This window comes from Amphiura filiformis, chromosome 8, assembly GCF_039555335.1.
Source record: "Amphiura filiformis chromosome 8, Afil_fr2py, whole genome shotgun sequence".
Taxonomy (NCBI): Eukaryota; Metazoa; Echinodermata; class Ophiuroidea; order Amphilepidida; family Amphiuridae; genus Amphiura; species Amphiura filiformis.
The window spans coordinates 43,688,385-43,706,127 of NC_092635.1; the positions used below are offsets into that span (position 1 = coordinate 43,688,385).

A 17,743-nucleotide genomic window follows, 5' to 3' on the forward strand; every position below is an offset into this window, starting at 1 on the left:
ATTATAAGTTTTTGTTTTGTTTCTGGATTATTGTTCTGCGGGTGGTAGGAATTCTAAGGGGGGTAAAATTGTCACCCCTGGACAATTCGAGATATCCAAGGTCAATGTTTAAACAGGGGTCAAAATCAAAATCTTGTCCAATTTTGTCTACACATATGTCAAATTATTCCTCTTGTCACAAGGATTCAGAAAATATATAGTTTCACATATGTAGGCCCTACGACTTATCGTTGCAGAGATATGAGCAAAAAGGTTATCGAACTCTACAGGGGTTAAAATTGATAAATACTCCAATTTTGATGAAAATGGTCTCAAATTGGTCTTTCTGTACAACAACTCGAATAAAGAATAGTTTGAACCACTCATAATGACTTGTTGCCAAGGTAACACATCAAAATAGGTCATTGTCAATTGAGTCCTACTGATGTTGACCTACTGGTACTTCTCTGAATGGTTACCTACTACGTAACGAGTCATTACAGTTGGTATACTTTATTCGATTGAGATAACAGTGACAACAATAAATTTGAGACAATTTTCATCAAAATTGGAGCTTTCTCTCTTTCAACCCCTGTGCCTCTTCAAAGTTCTTCAAAGTTAACTTTTGACCCTTTGGCTTATGACTCCAAAAGTCGGAGGTGGATCAATCTATACTTTTTCTGAATCTTTAGGATCAGAGGATGGTTAAAAAAAACCGCGCAATTTTGAATTTTGACCCTGTATAAACTTTGACCTTGGAAATCTTGAATTGACCAGGGGTGACAATTCTACACCCCCATAAAATCATTTTGCACCACCTATAGATTAATAATCAACGACGAAAAACACTTTAACTGGCAAAAACATCTAACCAAATAAAACAATAGTTTGCAGCCGGACTATTAATGTGTTTCAATTATTTTGTTTGTTGACGGAAATTCAATTCTATTTGACATCGAATGGCTGGTGGAAATATATTATCGAAATCGAATTCTTGTCGAATCAACGTCGAAAACAAAGTATGATCTGGGCCTAATACTGAAGTCAATTTTTATGTTGTAGTTACATATAACTTACACTACGTTACGTTTATTAGAATTACTCACAGAAATATACATTTCTGTGGAATTGCAGCAAAAGTGAATGCATATTTCAAAATTATGTGCATTATTATACAATGTGTACACAGGATTTGTAAAAAGTTCCATTTCGGACCAGCCGAGAAGTTAACATTCCATAACATATTATCTGATTGTTGACGCTTTGGAATAAATCTAAAACGGGAGCCTACTTTAATTGAGGCTATAAATGTCTGAAATATCGGTTTATGAATTTATTCCAACTTGTCAACGTTTACAAGTACTGCATGACTTTATAAGGACATTCACATTCAGTTTGTATATTGTACAATCCTCGCCCTTTTTGTTCTCAGTCTTTTTTAAAAACATCATGATAAAATATTCCTTCTTTAACGAGTTACACCGAATATTCTCTGTACCGATGGTACACTCTGTTGCCGCCTGTCCTTAAAAACATAAGCGATTTGGGAATAACTTGTTTGTTCACATTCTTCACCATTCGCCGATGATGGAATAGGGCAAGTTTGTAGAATATTTTCTGTAGACCCACTGTTCACTCCATGTTCTGTAAAATCAAGTTCAGCGTAGCTTATTTTCTTAGACGGACTTGCCGATCTTAATCGCGGTGAATCCGGTTCTTCGTCGTAACCGCTACTCGAACTATCCGATCTCGCGATTGGGTTTCGAGCACCAACGTCGTGTGTATAATTAACGTAATCGTGATAATCGGGTGTCCGAGTTGTTGGGCTCGTAACACCCATGTTCACATAATCATGATGGTCAAAGTCAATATTGATTGGCATTGAGACAAAACAAGATGACGGAGTTAGGTCTGGCAACGAATGAGCAAGATTTCGTCTTTGAAGTGACGTGTTCGAATCCTCGTGAATCTTTGGCATCTTACGTCGAGATGATCTTTGATAATGACCTGCAGATTTGGCTTGAGTGACCGCCGTTTGACATCGCACTCTTGGCGTTTCTGTTGGGTTAATTTGATGAGGAAATTCATAGTCTGATATTTTGTCAGCTGCGGCAACATGATTAGGGGTAATTGGGTCTAGATTATTAGCGGAAAGGTCTTTGGTTGTGGAATCTACTGTAAAGTAGGTCTGATTATCAATCTGTGAGTTAGTTTTGAAGTTTGCATTTGCATAGGGTTCCTCAATTTGTTTGTGGTCACTATGGAATGAACCTTTTCGGCAATCCTTATCAGGAATATGAGCGTAATCTGTATCAATACCACCACTAGCAGTAGCCGTGGTAGCAACAATATCTATATTACCAAGATTACAAGTTTTATTATTATGAGTTTGATTAAGCTGTGTTAGTTCTTCTTCATTCCGTGTTTGGTTATGCCTGAAATTATTCAAATGATTCAGTGATATCATGTTGAAGTCCATGTTTCCATGATGTCTATTTTTGTATATCGATCCAGCTTTGTATAATCCAAAAACAAGCAAGGTTATTAAAATACCGGCAATAATACAGCCAAAAACCGCACCGAGGGGCACGCTACTGTCATGGTTGCTAACAGCTCCCGCACCGGGTAAAATCGACAAATGTTGCTTCCCAGTTGTCATGTCTGGTAAGACGGAATTATCAACTATTCTTAATCTTACATGATCGGTATTTCGCAAGTCCGTGTAAGTTGTAACAACACACAAAATAAGGGCATTGTTATCTTCTGGTTGAACGGAATTCAAAATTAAAACATCCCCACTGTTTCCAGTGATGATCAATCGATCATTTTCAGTTATCAATTGGCCATTCCAATACCAAACGTAAGTGGCAATTGAAGGTTCACCTTCACCCATGCATGTGAATTCAACATTCTCCCCAATCGTCACAGGGTCAGGACGCGAATAGACTCTCACATGTGGAACCAAGCGTAAAGGCGTCAAAGAACATTCCTTCACCGTATCAACCCCGAGCGATGTCGATTTACACACAAATGCAACTCCGTTGTCTTCTGAAGTCAATGTTCGCTCATGATATCCTTCAAATTCATTTGAAGTTGTTTGTAAAGGTATGCCTTCTCGGTACCAAGTCAAAGTTGCGGGCGGAGAGCCCCCTCGAGAAATACAAATTAACCGCACTTCCATTCCTGGGTAAAACTGGTCTGAAGGTTCTGTTGCGCATAATGGGTAACTGGAATCTGGTGGCATAGGATCTTGTATGATGATGTTCTCAATGGCCACGGTAACCCATCTGTTTCCACTGGTATAATACCCACATGAATATTCGCCACCATCTTCGAGGGTTATGTTAGAAATTTTTATATTAAAATCACCGTTATCACCAACGACACTAAGTCGGTTGAGTAAATTAGAAGTTAAGTTTCTCTCGATAGTAACTCGATAATCTTCACTAAGATACTCTGAAAAGGTGTAGGTATACCAATACACTGGCGATGTCCTTCTCGTTGATGTTGGTACGTAACATCCTAACACGACATTGCCTCCTTCGTGTACTCCAAGAGCGGAGCAACATACAACGGTGATGACGAACACGAAGAGCAAAATCAGGAAAGTCCTCATGGTTAAAAGTCGATCGTGTTTCTGGTCAAAAAATGAGAAAACATGAAACTATAAATACTGCAGTTTACTAGTTCAGGTATGTTTTCCTCATTTCGACGTGTACCGTACTTCAGTTTCAGGAGCGAAAACATACCAAAGCTGATCAACCAAGAAGTTGTGGGCGACTGGGTGCACACAATGGGATAAGGTGTTTCTAGATGTAAACAATAAAAGTTAGTCATGCGTTAGGGACGGGTCACTACATACTATAAATCGAAAACAATTGCCACTGGAGTTTGCGTTAAATTACCATGCCCGGCTGATGATGCTAGTTATTATCTGCTTAGTGCTTGTGAAACTATTTTATCATATCATATTTTCAATTAGTGGAATCAAAACTGTCTCAGTGATATTTTTTCCCATTGTTTGAAAATTACTGATTGTCTCGTCTTTCTGGGTCAATTGTCAGTCAGTTAAAAATAGCGTGTCCTTTGATTTAATTTAATCACTTCAACGCCGAAATTCATTTTAATCATTACAGCTTTTTCCCAACAATCATCATTACAGTTATTCCGTTTATTATTTGAAACTTCATAGTTTTCTGGGTAACCCAAACTGGTAAAAATGTACAGTTATTGTATTTGGTAAACTATTGTCTCATTTTTCTGGCGTTTTTACCGTTTTAAAATTAACATTTGAAAACAATTTAAAAATGTTTTTTCAACTGAATTTTTATCGAATTGATAGTTCATTTACGATGATGAGTCCTTCAGGAATTTATAACAATAATTTCTCAACCAGAATCACGATTAGATAAGAGAGAAACATTAAAAACCATCTCCTTTTTATCTGACCTTGCCTTTTATTCTGATGTGGTCACCATAATTATAAGAAACATCATGCAGCCCCATTAAATTATGGTAAAAGGGTCTTTTTTCTGTTTATAACACTAATAATTTACTTCCTTTATGGTTAACTTAGCTTTTCTATTTGACTCATGTGGAAGAAACTTTAAACATAAAACAAAGTTTGCTGACTATAATTTGACAAAAGAAATTATCTTCCTCTTACTGTCTATGACATGTTGCATCTTTTTACCATGTGATAGTCATTGAAAAACATTAACCAAAGCTATGGCAAAAGAAAGCAACATGTCAGTGAAGTAAATATAAGATACACCCTATAGCCATATTAGGGACACCCGATGAATCATAAGGAATTCCTATGTTACCCAAAACAGTAAAGGTTTAAAGGGCAGTGGGTAATTCCTTACGTGCCAGCCATTTTACGTGCGTGGTCGGAGGTGTTCATTTTATCGTAAACAAATTAGAAAGGTAACTCAAGCAAAGAGGAGGCGTTATCTGTGTGTCAACAATAATTCATACACTCTAAAAATTGTGTTTAACAAATAAATACATTCTTATCATAATTTATTATTATCATCATTCTTATCATCATTTCGTAAACATGTTTTAAGATGGTAAATATTATCACTATTAAATTGGTTGCTTAAATTAAAAATTACACAGCGCTGTTTTCTACACGGACCTAAGAACTACTATAATTGCACAACTTGTTCAAAATGTTACCTTTCTTTGCAATGTCTAAAAAAGTTGAGTATACAATTTTATGCAACTTATATATCATAGTTGTTAAATTATTGAGTAAACAGTGTTGTGTAAAATTTTAAACAACCATTTTGATAGTGTCAGCACCAAGGATGCAATATTTAATTTTAAGAACACGTTCTTTATCACATGAAAAACATGTTTAAAGAATTCGGGAACATTTTGCAGTGCAGTGTCAAAATCCTAACACTGGCACATTCTGTTTAAGCAGTTTTTGCTGTGTATCCAAAAACACTTTTCGATAATATTACAGTAAATATATCCATTTCTTCTCGTATCAATAACGTAACTGCCTTAGGATATGAGAAATTGTCTAGGTAGACTCTAGGTGTCCTGATTTTCCCATGCCAGGTAAACATGCCAAGTTAGTGAGGTTTTATAAGTTCCCATTATGGTAAATTAGTAGCCTAAATATAAGTAGCTTTGTAGTAATATAGTATAAACATGTTGACATTTATTATTTGATTATGCATTTTCATGAATTTCGCATTTTACCTGTTTAGTGGATGGTGCGTTGCCATGGTTATCTAAATCATTTCTGGTTGGAAGTCTTGACGACCGCATTGAAATTATATGAATTTAGATCGCAGCTTCGTTGATTTTATGACAACCACTGCATGCGTTGATGTTTTCCTGAATTTATGCCCTTAAAGCAAACCGGTCTACAAATAAATAATTAAAATTACAAAGCACATCCTCTCTTTTGATTTGGGATTTTTAAACATGATTATTCTTAATGATATGTGATGTGCAAATGTGCAGATAATTTTGATAATTTAAGATTGTACAAAATGTACGCGATTTTGCCAGTGGGCCGCAATGTTATTTTGTAATAAATTCATTGAATTGGATTTGATGGTTTACTCCCAACACACAACTTAACATAACCATAGCATAACGCAACTTACGCAGTCTTTATTTCTACATTTTCTAAATATAATGATCCCAACATGATCACACAAATACCAATAACCAGATATTCCGTCTTAGATACTTCGGGGAGAGCAGATATTTTGAGTGTGAGATATTGCGAGTATCGCTTACCCCTGGCCGAGTTTTAAATTTCCTCTCGGGTGGTATTCCAGCTGGGCCAATAATGTCAAAAATGGTTCATTTAGCGTATATATGATGAAAATGTTTTGATCCAGTTTATGTAATGGAACGGATAGTAATGTCTATATTGCATATTATAGCTTATATTATATCAATTGGTGTACATGTGGCAGCTTTCGAGAGTTCTCAAAAGTTCATTTGTCAGTCAAAAGTCAAAATGAATCATTACTGGAAATGTTTTGATTCAGAATCAAGTATCAGATAATAGTCATTGTCTTAATCATGTTATTTCAAAATTATAGTCATTGTCTTAATAATAATAGTTTTCTCGGGGAGATTGGGAGTTTACAGTGGAATTTTAAATTTGCCAGTATACTATCGTTCTAAATGAATCATTTTAATATCTTATATAAGACTGAAATACCTTTAATGTAACAGCTGAATTTGAATATTTTGTGAGTCATTTGCCCTAAAAATAAATACAATCGAGATATTTTATAGAAGAAAGTAAATATATTTTTATTGTATCAAGGACGGAATTCACGGAAAGTAAATCATGCTTTTTATTTCAAAGTGCATTGTTCATATGTACACTACTTTCAATCAACGATATCATGGCATATGAATGGATTTCTGCGATTGAGTGTCACACCTCACAATCAAAATAAATATATTATTCACCGAATTGAAAGGGTTTACTTTGATTGTTGTTTTATGCATCCGTAAATCAAGCGATCTGTTGAAAGGAGTATATTATAATATTACTCATCACATTGTGAGCTATTGTGCATTGTATGAAGTTTGTATGTATTAATGCTACTCAGTGGAGACGCAAGATTTATGTGTGTGGGGGTGTGGGGGTGGCAGTGGGGGACGTTGGACGGTTATGACCCAGTGGATATTTGGTGATGGGGCATGGGGGTATGGGGGGTGGTAATCGGAACCGTGACTTTTTCAAATTGGGCGGTTGTGGCACCCCAAAACACATCGACAGACATCCTTTAAGGGTAGACTATATAGGTAGGCCGGTCGAAGGTTGGTCGAAGCAGCAAAAAATATCTATTTTCATTATCTAAATCAATATAGGCCTATTTTAATATTGAAACACTTTGATGTTTTTCAAAATAAAAGTTATTCTTGCTAACCTTATAAAGATACACATGATCGCAATATTAAACGTTTGAACTTGAATTTCAGTGTGTTTTCGGATCCCGTTGGTTTGGATACGACACTGGGTGTCGTACACCGTTTCATTTATATACAAGCACACAAAAGTATACAGTTTAATTATTTTATTATACTTCAGTATAATCATGATGCTTATAATCCTAAGTGTGTACAAGAATTAGCTAAACTTCACCACGGTTACCAGGCAACAGTACAATTATGCTTCGTAACTCTTAATAATGTATTTAAATAACGAATTTATATAAATATGCCACTTGGGTACTAATCTCCAAGAATCAGCACTCAAGTTCACAAGGCCTGACATAGGAATGTAAACACAAAAAGGGAGTGGTCACCAAAAATGAGTGAACTCAAGTTAATTGTTAAACGTAGACTAGGCCTACTGCAGAACTGTATGAAATATAGGTTGAGGGCTATCATTAATACCAACAAAGACGCTATACAGCTCTATACAGAGTACAGAAAATGAATGTCGGGTCATCAGTTTATTTTAAGTTGATGGCATTCAAACACATTTTTGGAAACTTGCACCAAAACATTATAACCTAAGATTATTAATTATGCAAGTGTTAACAAAACATTGACAACTCATGTTTTCATGAACTTCAATCCGACATTTAAATGTTATTATAATTTTAATGCATTTAATTTTTCTATTCATTTGATTCAATTTTACTTCATTTCAATTCAATTCATTTCAATTCAATGCAATCTAATTCAGTTCAATTCAATTAAAAGGGCATTTCGTGATCCACAGCATCACCCCCCCACTTTTCTCAAAAGTTGAGATTTTTATTTCACTGGAATCCTCTGGCTACATAATGTTAATGTACAAAAAAGTTCTTGCAGATTAATTCGTTTAGCAAAGATATCGTGAAATTTAAATTTTATACCAGAACGAAATTACAACACATTGTCTATGGAGCAGGGGAGCAGTGTAAAACACGTTACGCGTAACTTGCAAACGCAAAATCGGAATCAACTGAATTTTTGGGAATAAGCTTTTTTCGTGGATATCTACTGAAAATTGTCATAAAAAGAGGATGCTATATAGGATCATGAAATATTCCTTTAAATTCAATTGTTCAATTTAATTACTAGTATTCAAAACAATCCAATTGTTCAATTGAATTTATTTCAATTCAATTCGACAAAATTTAATTCAATTAATTTAATTTAATTTAATTTCCATTCAACTAATTTCAATTCAATTCACTTCTCTTCAATTCAATTCAATTCAATTCAATTCAATTCAATTCTCTTCAATTCAATTCAATTCAAGCCTCAATTTCAATTCGTTTCAATTTATTTATTTAAATTCAATTCAATTCAAATTTATTTTAAGGAGTAAAAAGAAAAACACGAGAAGAAGTAATACATTGGCTTAAAAGCTCTTAAAAATCTCAGTTTTCATGCCTCGATAACATTACAAGAAGGAGTAAGTAGTTCTTAGAAAAATGTGTCTTTCCCAGAATCCAAATGCTAAAGTGGTCTCGCGCCCTCCTGATGGTATAAAAAACGTCCGCTGGCAAATGTATTTTAGTGCAACATATCTACCAACTTCTGAGAAACAGCGTCTACAATTGATTGCCTACCACATTTTGCAGTAAGCTTACTGATAATCTGCTGCAGATAAGGGACTTGTCAAGCAAGTGCAAAGTCCTTGATGGGGTCCAATGTTGCTTACGCTTTTAGGAGTCTTACATATCATCGCTTCTTCCCTAAGAAGTAAGGAAGGAGACGAAGCACAAGGTCAAGGAAGCGATGTAATGGACCAGTGCAGCAATGGAGACAGTCATCACATTGACAGTAATCAGTTGGAATTGGATGGTTTAGCAGGGGACATATATGGTAAGCACTGGCTTGAGCCTTCAGACAAGGGGGAGAGGGGTGGTAGAACCCTCATTTCTGTCAAAATTCGAGATACATGATATGATATGGCCTGTATTAATGCAAATTTTGTGTCAGCTTGCCCATACAATTACAAGCGCACAATGAATGATTGAATGGATAAAAATAGAGGCAAACACTTGTTTTGTTTTGGGTTTGCTCGAGAAGTCTAGCCACCAATTTTGCTCACCGATGAGCTTCACACTTGAGGCCTAGAGACTGTTGCATTCAAAATCTAGTCAGATTTGCTGAAGCATGACACTTTGTAAAGCAATGGAAGCTCCGAAGTAAACACAGGCACAGCCGATCATAACGGGCAATCGCATCAAAAATGTTGATAAAGTTGCACTTCAACAAAATGTTGGACTTTTCAAAATAGGCAATCTTTATTGAAAAGATACGGGCGACTCATCAAAATAACTTTCAGCCAAATGTCGACATTAACAGAATAAATAACATCCGTTGCACAAAATGTCAACGCTGCCAGACTGAAAAACAATAGCAACATACTCTAACATCGAATGCGTAACCAACAAGTGCAAAGTTCTTAAGTAATTTGGGGTATATTTTTAATAGTGTCATGTCATGAATTGTTTACTTGAGAATTGTAGCCCTGGCCATGAATATGCTAACCAATAGCTTTACATTCGAGGCTCGAGTCCAATGCTATCGAAATCTAGCAGGGGCGTAGCAAGAGCCTCGGGGGCCCATGGACAAGGAGCAGTGTGGGGCCCTTTTACACAACAAAATTATTTTAAGCAACCCAGTTGTTCAGGTTCACTACTTCAACAACTTGTTTAAAAAACCTACATTTCAAACAACTCGTAAACAAGTTGTTTGAAATGTAGGTTTTTTGAACAACCGGGTTGCTTAAAATATTTTTTGATGTGTAACATCTCCTTTACACCACACAGTGTATTTTACCCATACGAAAAATCATTCCGTACGGACCGTACCGTGCATGCACAGATCACTGACAATAACGCAATCAACCAATCAGCAGTTGGAAAATCGTTAACCCAATGACGCGTCATCGCTGCATTTTCATTGATAAAATTCAAAATCGCTCAAAAACATGAGTTTTTAATTGCAGATATTTAATTATTGTAATCATGAATGTCAATGCCTAACTTAAATTAACATTGTGTATTATCGTAGCGTTGAATGCGCTAAAGCTTGTGAGGCGGATCCTTTGCAAATTTGGCGGATCTTTTGTTTTTTGTGACATTAAAAATCCATCTTTCGCATGGCCGCTGTGTGTGTGTGTGTGGGAACGGGGTCAGCTATGCATGCATGGATTCTATTAATAGCGACCTGCATGCATAAACACTAGTACTGCTGACTGAGTGTACCAATTGTAGCAGGGTGTAAAATATAAAACAAAGTCAATGTTTAATCTCAAATACGTTATGGGGTAAATATAAGCATTTGAATAATTTAACAATAATTTGAACCTGAAAAATAAATGAACATGAAAGTTCATGAGTGATTTTTCAACATATTTGACTGTTGGATAAATATGGGTGCTGCAGCTTTGGAGCTAAGGCAATATGGCGCATTACTTTGAAGTTGGTAATGGGTAAATTACACTGTGCACCAGCCCTATTTCATTTTGCTCTTGCTAGGGGCCCATGAACTTTGTCTACCCTGTCCACCTGCTTGCTACGCCTCTGAAATCTTATCATAAACATAATGACATCTATGGACCTGAATCAGTAATCAGATAATGTCATAATGTGAAATAAAGATTACTGAGTTACAGTTACTGGAACTAGTAGACATCTATGATACGTGACACCGTGTCGTGTTATGTAATTTCGGAAGTATTTAAAACATAGTTGATCACGACAGGTGATCACAGTAAAAAATGTTGTTATAATTGCTTTTAACTTCATTTTATATGCCATTGCAATTGATCAGACCATTCTGATTGATAGCGTAGCTAAGATATTATGAACTAGTAATTTGTATACATGGAATTGCTTTTCTTGTTTATTTCAGATATGATCAAAGACATTCGTGACCCTGAGAAACCCAACTCATTGGAAGATCTGGCAGTTGTATTTGAGGAAGGTGTTCAGGTCAAGCCACTCACAGATGGATCTGACAGATACAATATCAAGATCAATTTCACACCAACGGTACCTCACTGTCATCTGGCAACATTGATAGGTAAATGGGATGACACTAGTGGTGTAGAAATTGCAAAAGAGAGGGAGAGGAAGGGCAAAAATGGTACTATATATCAAAATGTGTTGCTTTTAGGGCACTAGCTAGCGCTAATAATCCTTTTTTCTTTTTTTTTTTTTTGCTCTTCACTTTTTCAAACCACCGAAAAAAAAAATTGGGTCAACCTTTTCTGGCTGTTGAGGAAGGGGCGGCAAAATTTTTGTTTGGTGGATTTGGGCCCCTTCCCCATACAGGCTTGCCCCCCTGGAAAAAATCCCTGCTACGCCACTGGATGACACTAAAGAGATTAGACTTAAAGGTCCGATTTCTCGAAGCTTGGCTATTGGTCAGGCTTCCTGAGCCAGTAGGTTAGCCCTACCAATGTGGATCCATTTTATTGATTTATCTTTCTAGGTGATGTATGATATGAAATTGTAAAGCACTGGTAAATAGGAATAATTGGGTTTAAGCCTGATGGCTTAGGAAGCCTGACCACTAGCCATGCTTCAAGAAACTGGCCCAAAGAGTCCAGACTCCAAATAGCCCATGTATAAAGACCTCATAAAAATGTTTGAGGTATCATGATCAGTAGGGCCAAGTCTGAATGTATACACAGTTCCAATAATTGGAACTCACAGCTCCAACCGTGAGTTCCAAGGAGCTATGTGTATGTGTCGCCGTGATTTAGTGTGCATTCACCATATTCAGATGCATACACAGTGCCATACTATTACGCTGACTTTCCTATTCGGCGAGGTCCTCGTTTGTTTATAAACAGAGATGTAGACAAAGGGTCTGTCAAAACTGTTCCGCTTGTCCAAATACTCAAGTATCAAAATGATGGTCCACAATAGAGTGAGTCACACAACATGAATCTAGGGGATTAAAAAACTGTGAAGTAGGACCATGTGCTTCTTTTGTCCACTTTGCCATCAAGATTTCGAATAGAAACAGTTCAGACCCAGAACAGGATCATGTCAGAAATTAATATTTTGTTCTGGGTCTGATTATTCGGACTAATGCATACATAGTTGTGGAATGAACTTTTCGCTGCTCTTAAATCACTCAAAAAATCATCTTTTTAAATATTTTTGGGCAAAAGCTGATGCATAGAATAAGTTGAGCAATCACATGACATACACCAGTGACACAGGTTTCTAAAGTGAGTATTTTACTAGATATACTAATACAAACTTGCCAAAATTAAACCTTGGAGACACCCAATGGGAGTATCTACAACTTGAGAACAAGTCCTCAAACGTTCGAAATTTGTAGTTACTACAACTAAATGTATACAGTGACCCTCAAGACTTTGATGATGCAAAATATCAAAAGTGTCAATAAAAACCCAATATTTTGTAGCCTGTAGATGAGGAAAGGGGGGGGGGTGGTAAGACATACTCCTTAGTGTATACTACTTTTGACTCCTACATGTATTATTTGTTTATAATTACAGGACTATGTTTGAGAGTAAAGCTTGAAAGGACACTACCAGACAAACATAAGGTACGGTATTCAGAGTGCTAATATTCTTTACTTGAAGGAGACTTATGGGCCCGACCGACCCAGATTTGTAAAAATTGGGGGCAGGCCTTATATTAAGTATGCCAGGACCAGGAGCTAAAATGAGCTCCTGGTCCCAAAGATAGCTCCTGGTCCAATAGTTTGTAGTGTAAAATATTGGACACACCAGGACAGGGTCTTAGCTAGCCACCCGTCTGGCCGTCATTTTAGACTGGGAGTTTGCTCCTGGGACGGGTAAAATTAATGCCTTTGACAGATGCTATATTATAAATTTTATGTTTTGAGAAGCTAATTGACCTTTTTAGTAGACCAGATTTGTAGAACAAGGCCATATCAGCACATATTTGAACTCTTTGAACCCCCAATGGGCTATAGATGTCTGGTAAATGTTTTAAAGGTCAAATTAGGACAGGCAATTTTATTCAAATGACGGGCAATCCTCAATTTCTAGCTAAGACCCTGCACCAGGAGCCAAAACTGGGCAACCATGGGGTAAAAAAAGCCTGGGTGCCTGCTTAATATCAAGAACAGTTGTTTATCAACCTTGAAAAAATTTCCTATGTAGAAGATATATCTTATTTTATATCTCATACAAATATTCTTGTCATTTGATTGGTCAATTACTATTGATTATTTTTGCTATATTAAGAAAAAGACTATTGCACTCCGCGGCCCGCGCCAGTGCAATAGTCAATTTTCCATTGCACTAATTCGAAGCTATCATGGCAACCCGTGCGTATAGCAACCGTGGTGACCACCTTGACTCACTAATTATACATGTAGGTGTGGGTGCCGCTTCGAAAATAAATATAGCTTATTATATTTTTTAATTTATTTTGTTTTCCTGGTGATTTATAGAATTAAGTGGATAAAAAGGAATATGAGTTAAATATAAAACAAATATTGAATGTTTTTATTTGTTCAATGGAAAGAATATTTTCATGTGGTGAAATATGGACTGTTCCATTCAACGAGGCTTTGCCGAGTTGAATGGACATTCAATAATATAAACATAAACATTCAATATTTGTATACTAATGTAATTGAGTAAACTTGATGAACAAAGAACTTACTGCTAATTGTCCCACTGTAGCCCTACAAAACTTGGGGAGCTCTTCAAGCTGTGCGCATGCAACCATTCATGCTTTACACTTTACAGTGCGGTATAATAAAAACATGTGTATGGTATTGCATTTAGTTTCATAATCCAACTTCTTTTCTCTTTTTCAGGTGGATATTTTTGTAACCAAAGGCACACATGCAACTGAAGATGAAAGTAAGTAGGACATCAATATGAGTTTGCAGAATGCTGAATAGCGATTTTTCTCTTTGTTAAATTCATGTTATGCATATTCTCTTTGAATTACATTACAGGGACCAGATGCTGCATCAATTTACTGTTAAATAACCCTGTATGTTGCCCTATTTTGCTCACTTATCAAACTGAATCATCTCTATTTCATGATATCAGTGGGCACAGAGAGTATGAGAGCCAGCTTCTTTTTACCTTTGACCCTTAACTATCTTTAAATCACAATCCACACAGGTTCCATATTTTCTTTCATTAATAAATTAAAATTGTCGGAATTGTACATTTGCATGATCATATATTTGGAATAGGCATGAAAAATGCATTAAAATAAGTACAAACAAGCCCAGTATTGGCTCAGGGAGTCTTGAGATATGGTAGCTCTTGAAATCTTGAGAACATACATCTCAAAATTTGGTACTTTTTACATGTATGTTGAAGCCTATGGTACGTAGAGCATAACATCAACTGATAATTTATTTATTTTTCATGTTGTTATTTCAGTTAATAAACAAATCAATGATAAGGAGAGGATAGCAGCTGCCATGGAGAACCCCAATCTCAAACAACTCGTGGAAAATTGTGTCAAAGATGATGATTATTGAATTGGCGGGTTCTACAAACTTGCCCATGTCCGATCATCCAACTAAAACATCATGACCATAGGGCATGAACCTCTTTATGTGAGTTCTTTTTACCATGTCAATGTTGTTGGAATGTACTTAACTATTATGGACTGAATCTGAACCAGCCAGAGTGAGAAATAAGTGGTGATTTTGGTAATCTTACAAACTATTATGTGTAGACTACCATCATGCTCACAGGATCACGATGAAGTCCTGATCAGTGGTCCGGATGGGTGGCAATTTTTTTTGAAATTATTAGTCCCTAGCCAAGAATTGGCGAAAGGGGCTATAGAAATGCAAGGCGTCCATCCATGTGTGCGTTGCATTTCTGCGTCCCTACCTACCTTGTAAATGCGGTATATCTCGATCTAAGCGAGTATGTGTGTCCATCTTTGTAGCATAGATGAATCTCAAGTAGGGGGTGAGCTGTAGTGGTCGAGTGTGGAGGAAGGTCTTGTATCTTGATGAGTTATCTACATCCAAGTGTTTCTTGTGTGTGTGCTTGCTGGGGTGGGGTGTGTGCGTAGGATGCTCATGGCACGATGCCATGCTCGTGTAGATCACTCATGATGTGATGTCATCTGCGCACACAAGAGGAGATCACATTGAAATGCATCCAAGGAATGCGCATTGATGCAAATCCCGCTTCCCATGTAGAATCACCCACTATGTACCTCTTTTGAGCAACTCTTTATATAATTAAGGGCTTGGATAGCAACATTTGCACTGTATTTTTGTGGGACCTGAGAGCACATCAAACACAAAATTGCATTCTGAATAAGAGGAATGTCCGGTCCTTCCAATATCAAATAATTTTGATTAAAATAATAACAGACCTAAAGAATTGAGGTCTTTTGAGAAACTGAATATGTATATCTTCAATACAAATGGTCAAAATTTTCAACTGATGGTCGGCTTTTCATCCCAGCTACATACACTGTAAGTACATATCATTAGCCATAAAATTTAATTTGTATTATATTGCCAATTAAAAAAAATCAGAAGGACATTCCTCATCATATTCAGAATTTGGTGTGTCTGGTGTGCTCTCATGTGCAACAAAAATACTGTGCAAAGGTGGGTGACCGACCCCTGAACCCAGTGTTCGATTTACCACCTGCATACCTGCACCAGTGCATGTAACATTCCCTCTGTGCATGCAGCTTTTCACTACCTGCCTGCACGCGTGCATGTACGATTTTAGCGCTATCGATATGACAAGCTAGGCAATATACAAAAGTAAACAAGCAGTCAGTCCGATTTGGAAAAACCCAATCTATTTTTAGCGCAATATCCTGACTTCATTAGAAGGGCTGGCGCAAATCGCGCAATTGCCAATTCCCGATACCCCTATCACGTGAGAACTGTCACTTTTTTCATTGACTTCCCTAGTCTCCTACACAGCCAGTTTGCGTCGGTCTGATACTTGTCGATCCTAACGAACATTCGAGATACCCACATACAGTCTGGTCCGAGACTATGACTTCCCTTAGAGGGCTAGCGTAATGTGACGCCATCCACCAATTCCCGATACCCTCGCACATGTAGAAGCTGTCATTTTCATTTCATTGAAAAAAAGAACCGGAATTTAAACCGTGGGAAATATTTGTTTACGTACGGAAAATAATCATAATAATGTCCAGCAAAAAAGGAAATAGCTCAAAAAACACTTGCATCATTCTGGAAATCGTGCACCTTGTCGGCGACTAGTTCTAGAACAGATGAAGCCACAGCATCCAGTGTTTTGGCTAAGAAATCGGCGAGTGATCGGCATAAAAATGACAATGACAGTGGAGCCGGGAATATTATTACAAGCTATCGTGATTCAATGTGATTTTATGTTTGCTTTAATTTTGGTGCATGCACACTTTTTGCTGTGCATGTAGAAATTTTGGGCTACATGCACCAGTGCAGGTAGGAAAAAATTTGTAAATCGGACACTGCCTGAACCTGTGTTACAGTATTCTTGAAGCTTATTTATCAGCATAGTGGTGTCTTTCAAAACAATATTGTAAACCATTTTCCTATAATATACAACTTAAGTTTGTGAAATAATTAGCAGGTTAAATAAGAAAATTATGTGAGGCTCCTGCAAGTATAATTCATGAAACTATGACTTTGAAAGAAAAATAAATGTCCTTTCAGCAAATGTTTTATGATCCCTTTTAAGAATTTATATTTATATTTCAACTGCTTGTTTTTCTCAATAACTTTTCAATAGACTTGATGTCGCAGTGATGAAACTGATTTTGTTTAACATAAAGACTCATTTCAGGGGCGATAGTCCGAAGGGTCATTAGTCCGAAAACCCAATAACTTAGTTATAACCCTAATCCATACCCAACTCTAAACTTCACCCTAACCCATAACCTAAGCCCTAATCCTAACCTTAAAGAGGAAGCCCAGCTAGAGCAGTTCTTCTGGGGTGAACCAAACCTGCCTGGTTATCAAATGAATCTGTGACAAGATTATCTCTGAAATTGACAGGTGCTAATTTGCACCTATCAAATTCAGAAATATCCTTGTCACTGATTAATTTGATAACCAGGCAGATTTGGTTCACCCCAGAAGAACTGCTCTGGCTGGGCTTCCTCTTTAAACATAACCCTGAATCTAATCCTAACTCTGACCCTAACCATAATCTTATCCCTTCTCTTATCTTGTCACACTAATGACTCTTTGGACTAATGGGATGTTCCTCATTAATCAATGGCTCAGCGCCAGAAAGACATATCTCCAACAGTTGCTGTGTGTATGTTTGCCTGTGAATTTCCACAAGTTT

General features: G+C 36.7%; 2 protein-coding genes across 2 annotated transcripts; one reads left to right on the top strand and one right to left on the bottom strand.

Annotated features, from left to right (window-relative positions):
* Window positions 1-594: 594 nt before the first annotated feature.
* LOC140159077 (uncharacterized) lies at window positions 595-3,798 on the bottom strand. Its single transcript, XM_072182416.1, has one exon. It carries the CDS (start codon window positions 3,593-3,595, stop codon window positions 1,448-1,450), a length of 2,148 nt encoding a protein of 715 aa, XP_072038517.1. The 5' UTR covers window positions 3,596-3,798; the 3' UTR covers window positions 595-1,447.
* A 5,183-nt stretch (window positions 3,799-8,981) lies between these two features.
* On the top strand, window positions 8,982-16,052 carry LOC140159078 (cytosolic iron-sulfur assembly component 2A-like). The gene is made up of 5 exons (XM_072182417.1): window positions 8,982-9,294; window positions 11,335-11,505; window positions 12,959-13,008; window positions 14,257-14,302; window positions 14,840-16,052. The coding sequence occupies exons 1-5, from the start codon at window positions 9,120-9,122 to the stop codon at window positions 14,938-14,940; spliced, it is 543 nt and encodes a 180-aa protein (XP_072038518.1). The 5' UTR covers window positions 8,982-9,119; the 3' UTR covers window positions 14,941-16,052.
* Window positions 16,053-17,743: the final 1,691 nt, after the last annotated feature.

Coding starts and splice junctions, on each gene's coding strand:
- LOC140159077 (XM_072182416.1), bottom strand. CDS start 3,595: ATGAGGACTTTCCTGATTTTGCTCTTCGTGTTCGTCATCACCGTTGTA.
- LOC140159078 (XM_072182417.1), top strand. CDS start 9,120: ATGTTGCTTACGCTTTTAGGAGTCTTACATATCATCGCTTCTTCCCTA. Junction 11,506..12,958: donor TCATCTGGCAACATTGATAG/GTAAATGGGATG, acceptor TTATAATTACAG/GACTATGTTTGAGAGTAAAG. Junction 13,009..14,256: donor CACTACCAGACAAACATAAG/GTACGGTATTCA, acceptor TCTCTTTTTCAG/GTGGATATTTTTGTAACCAA.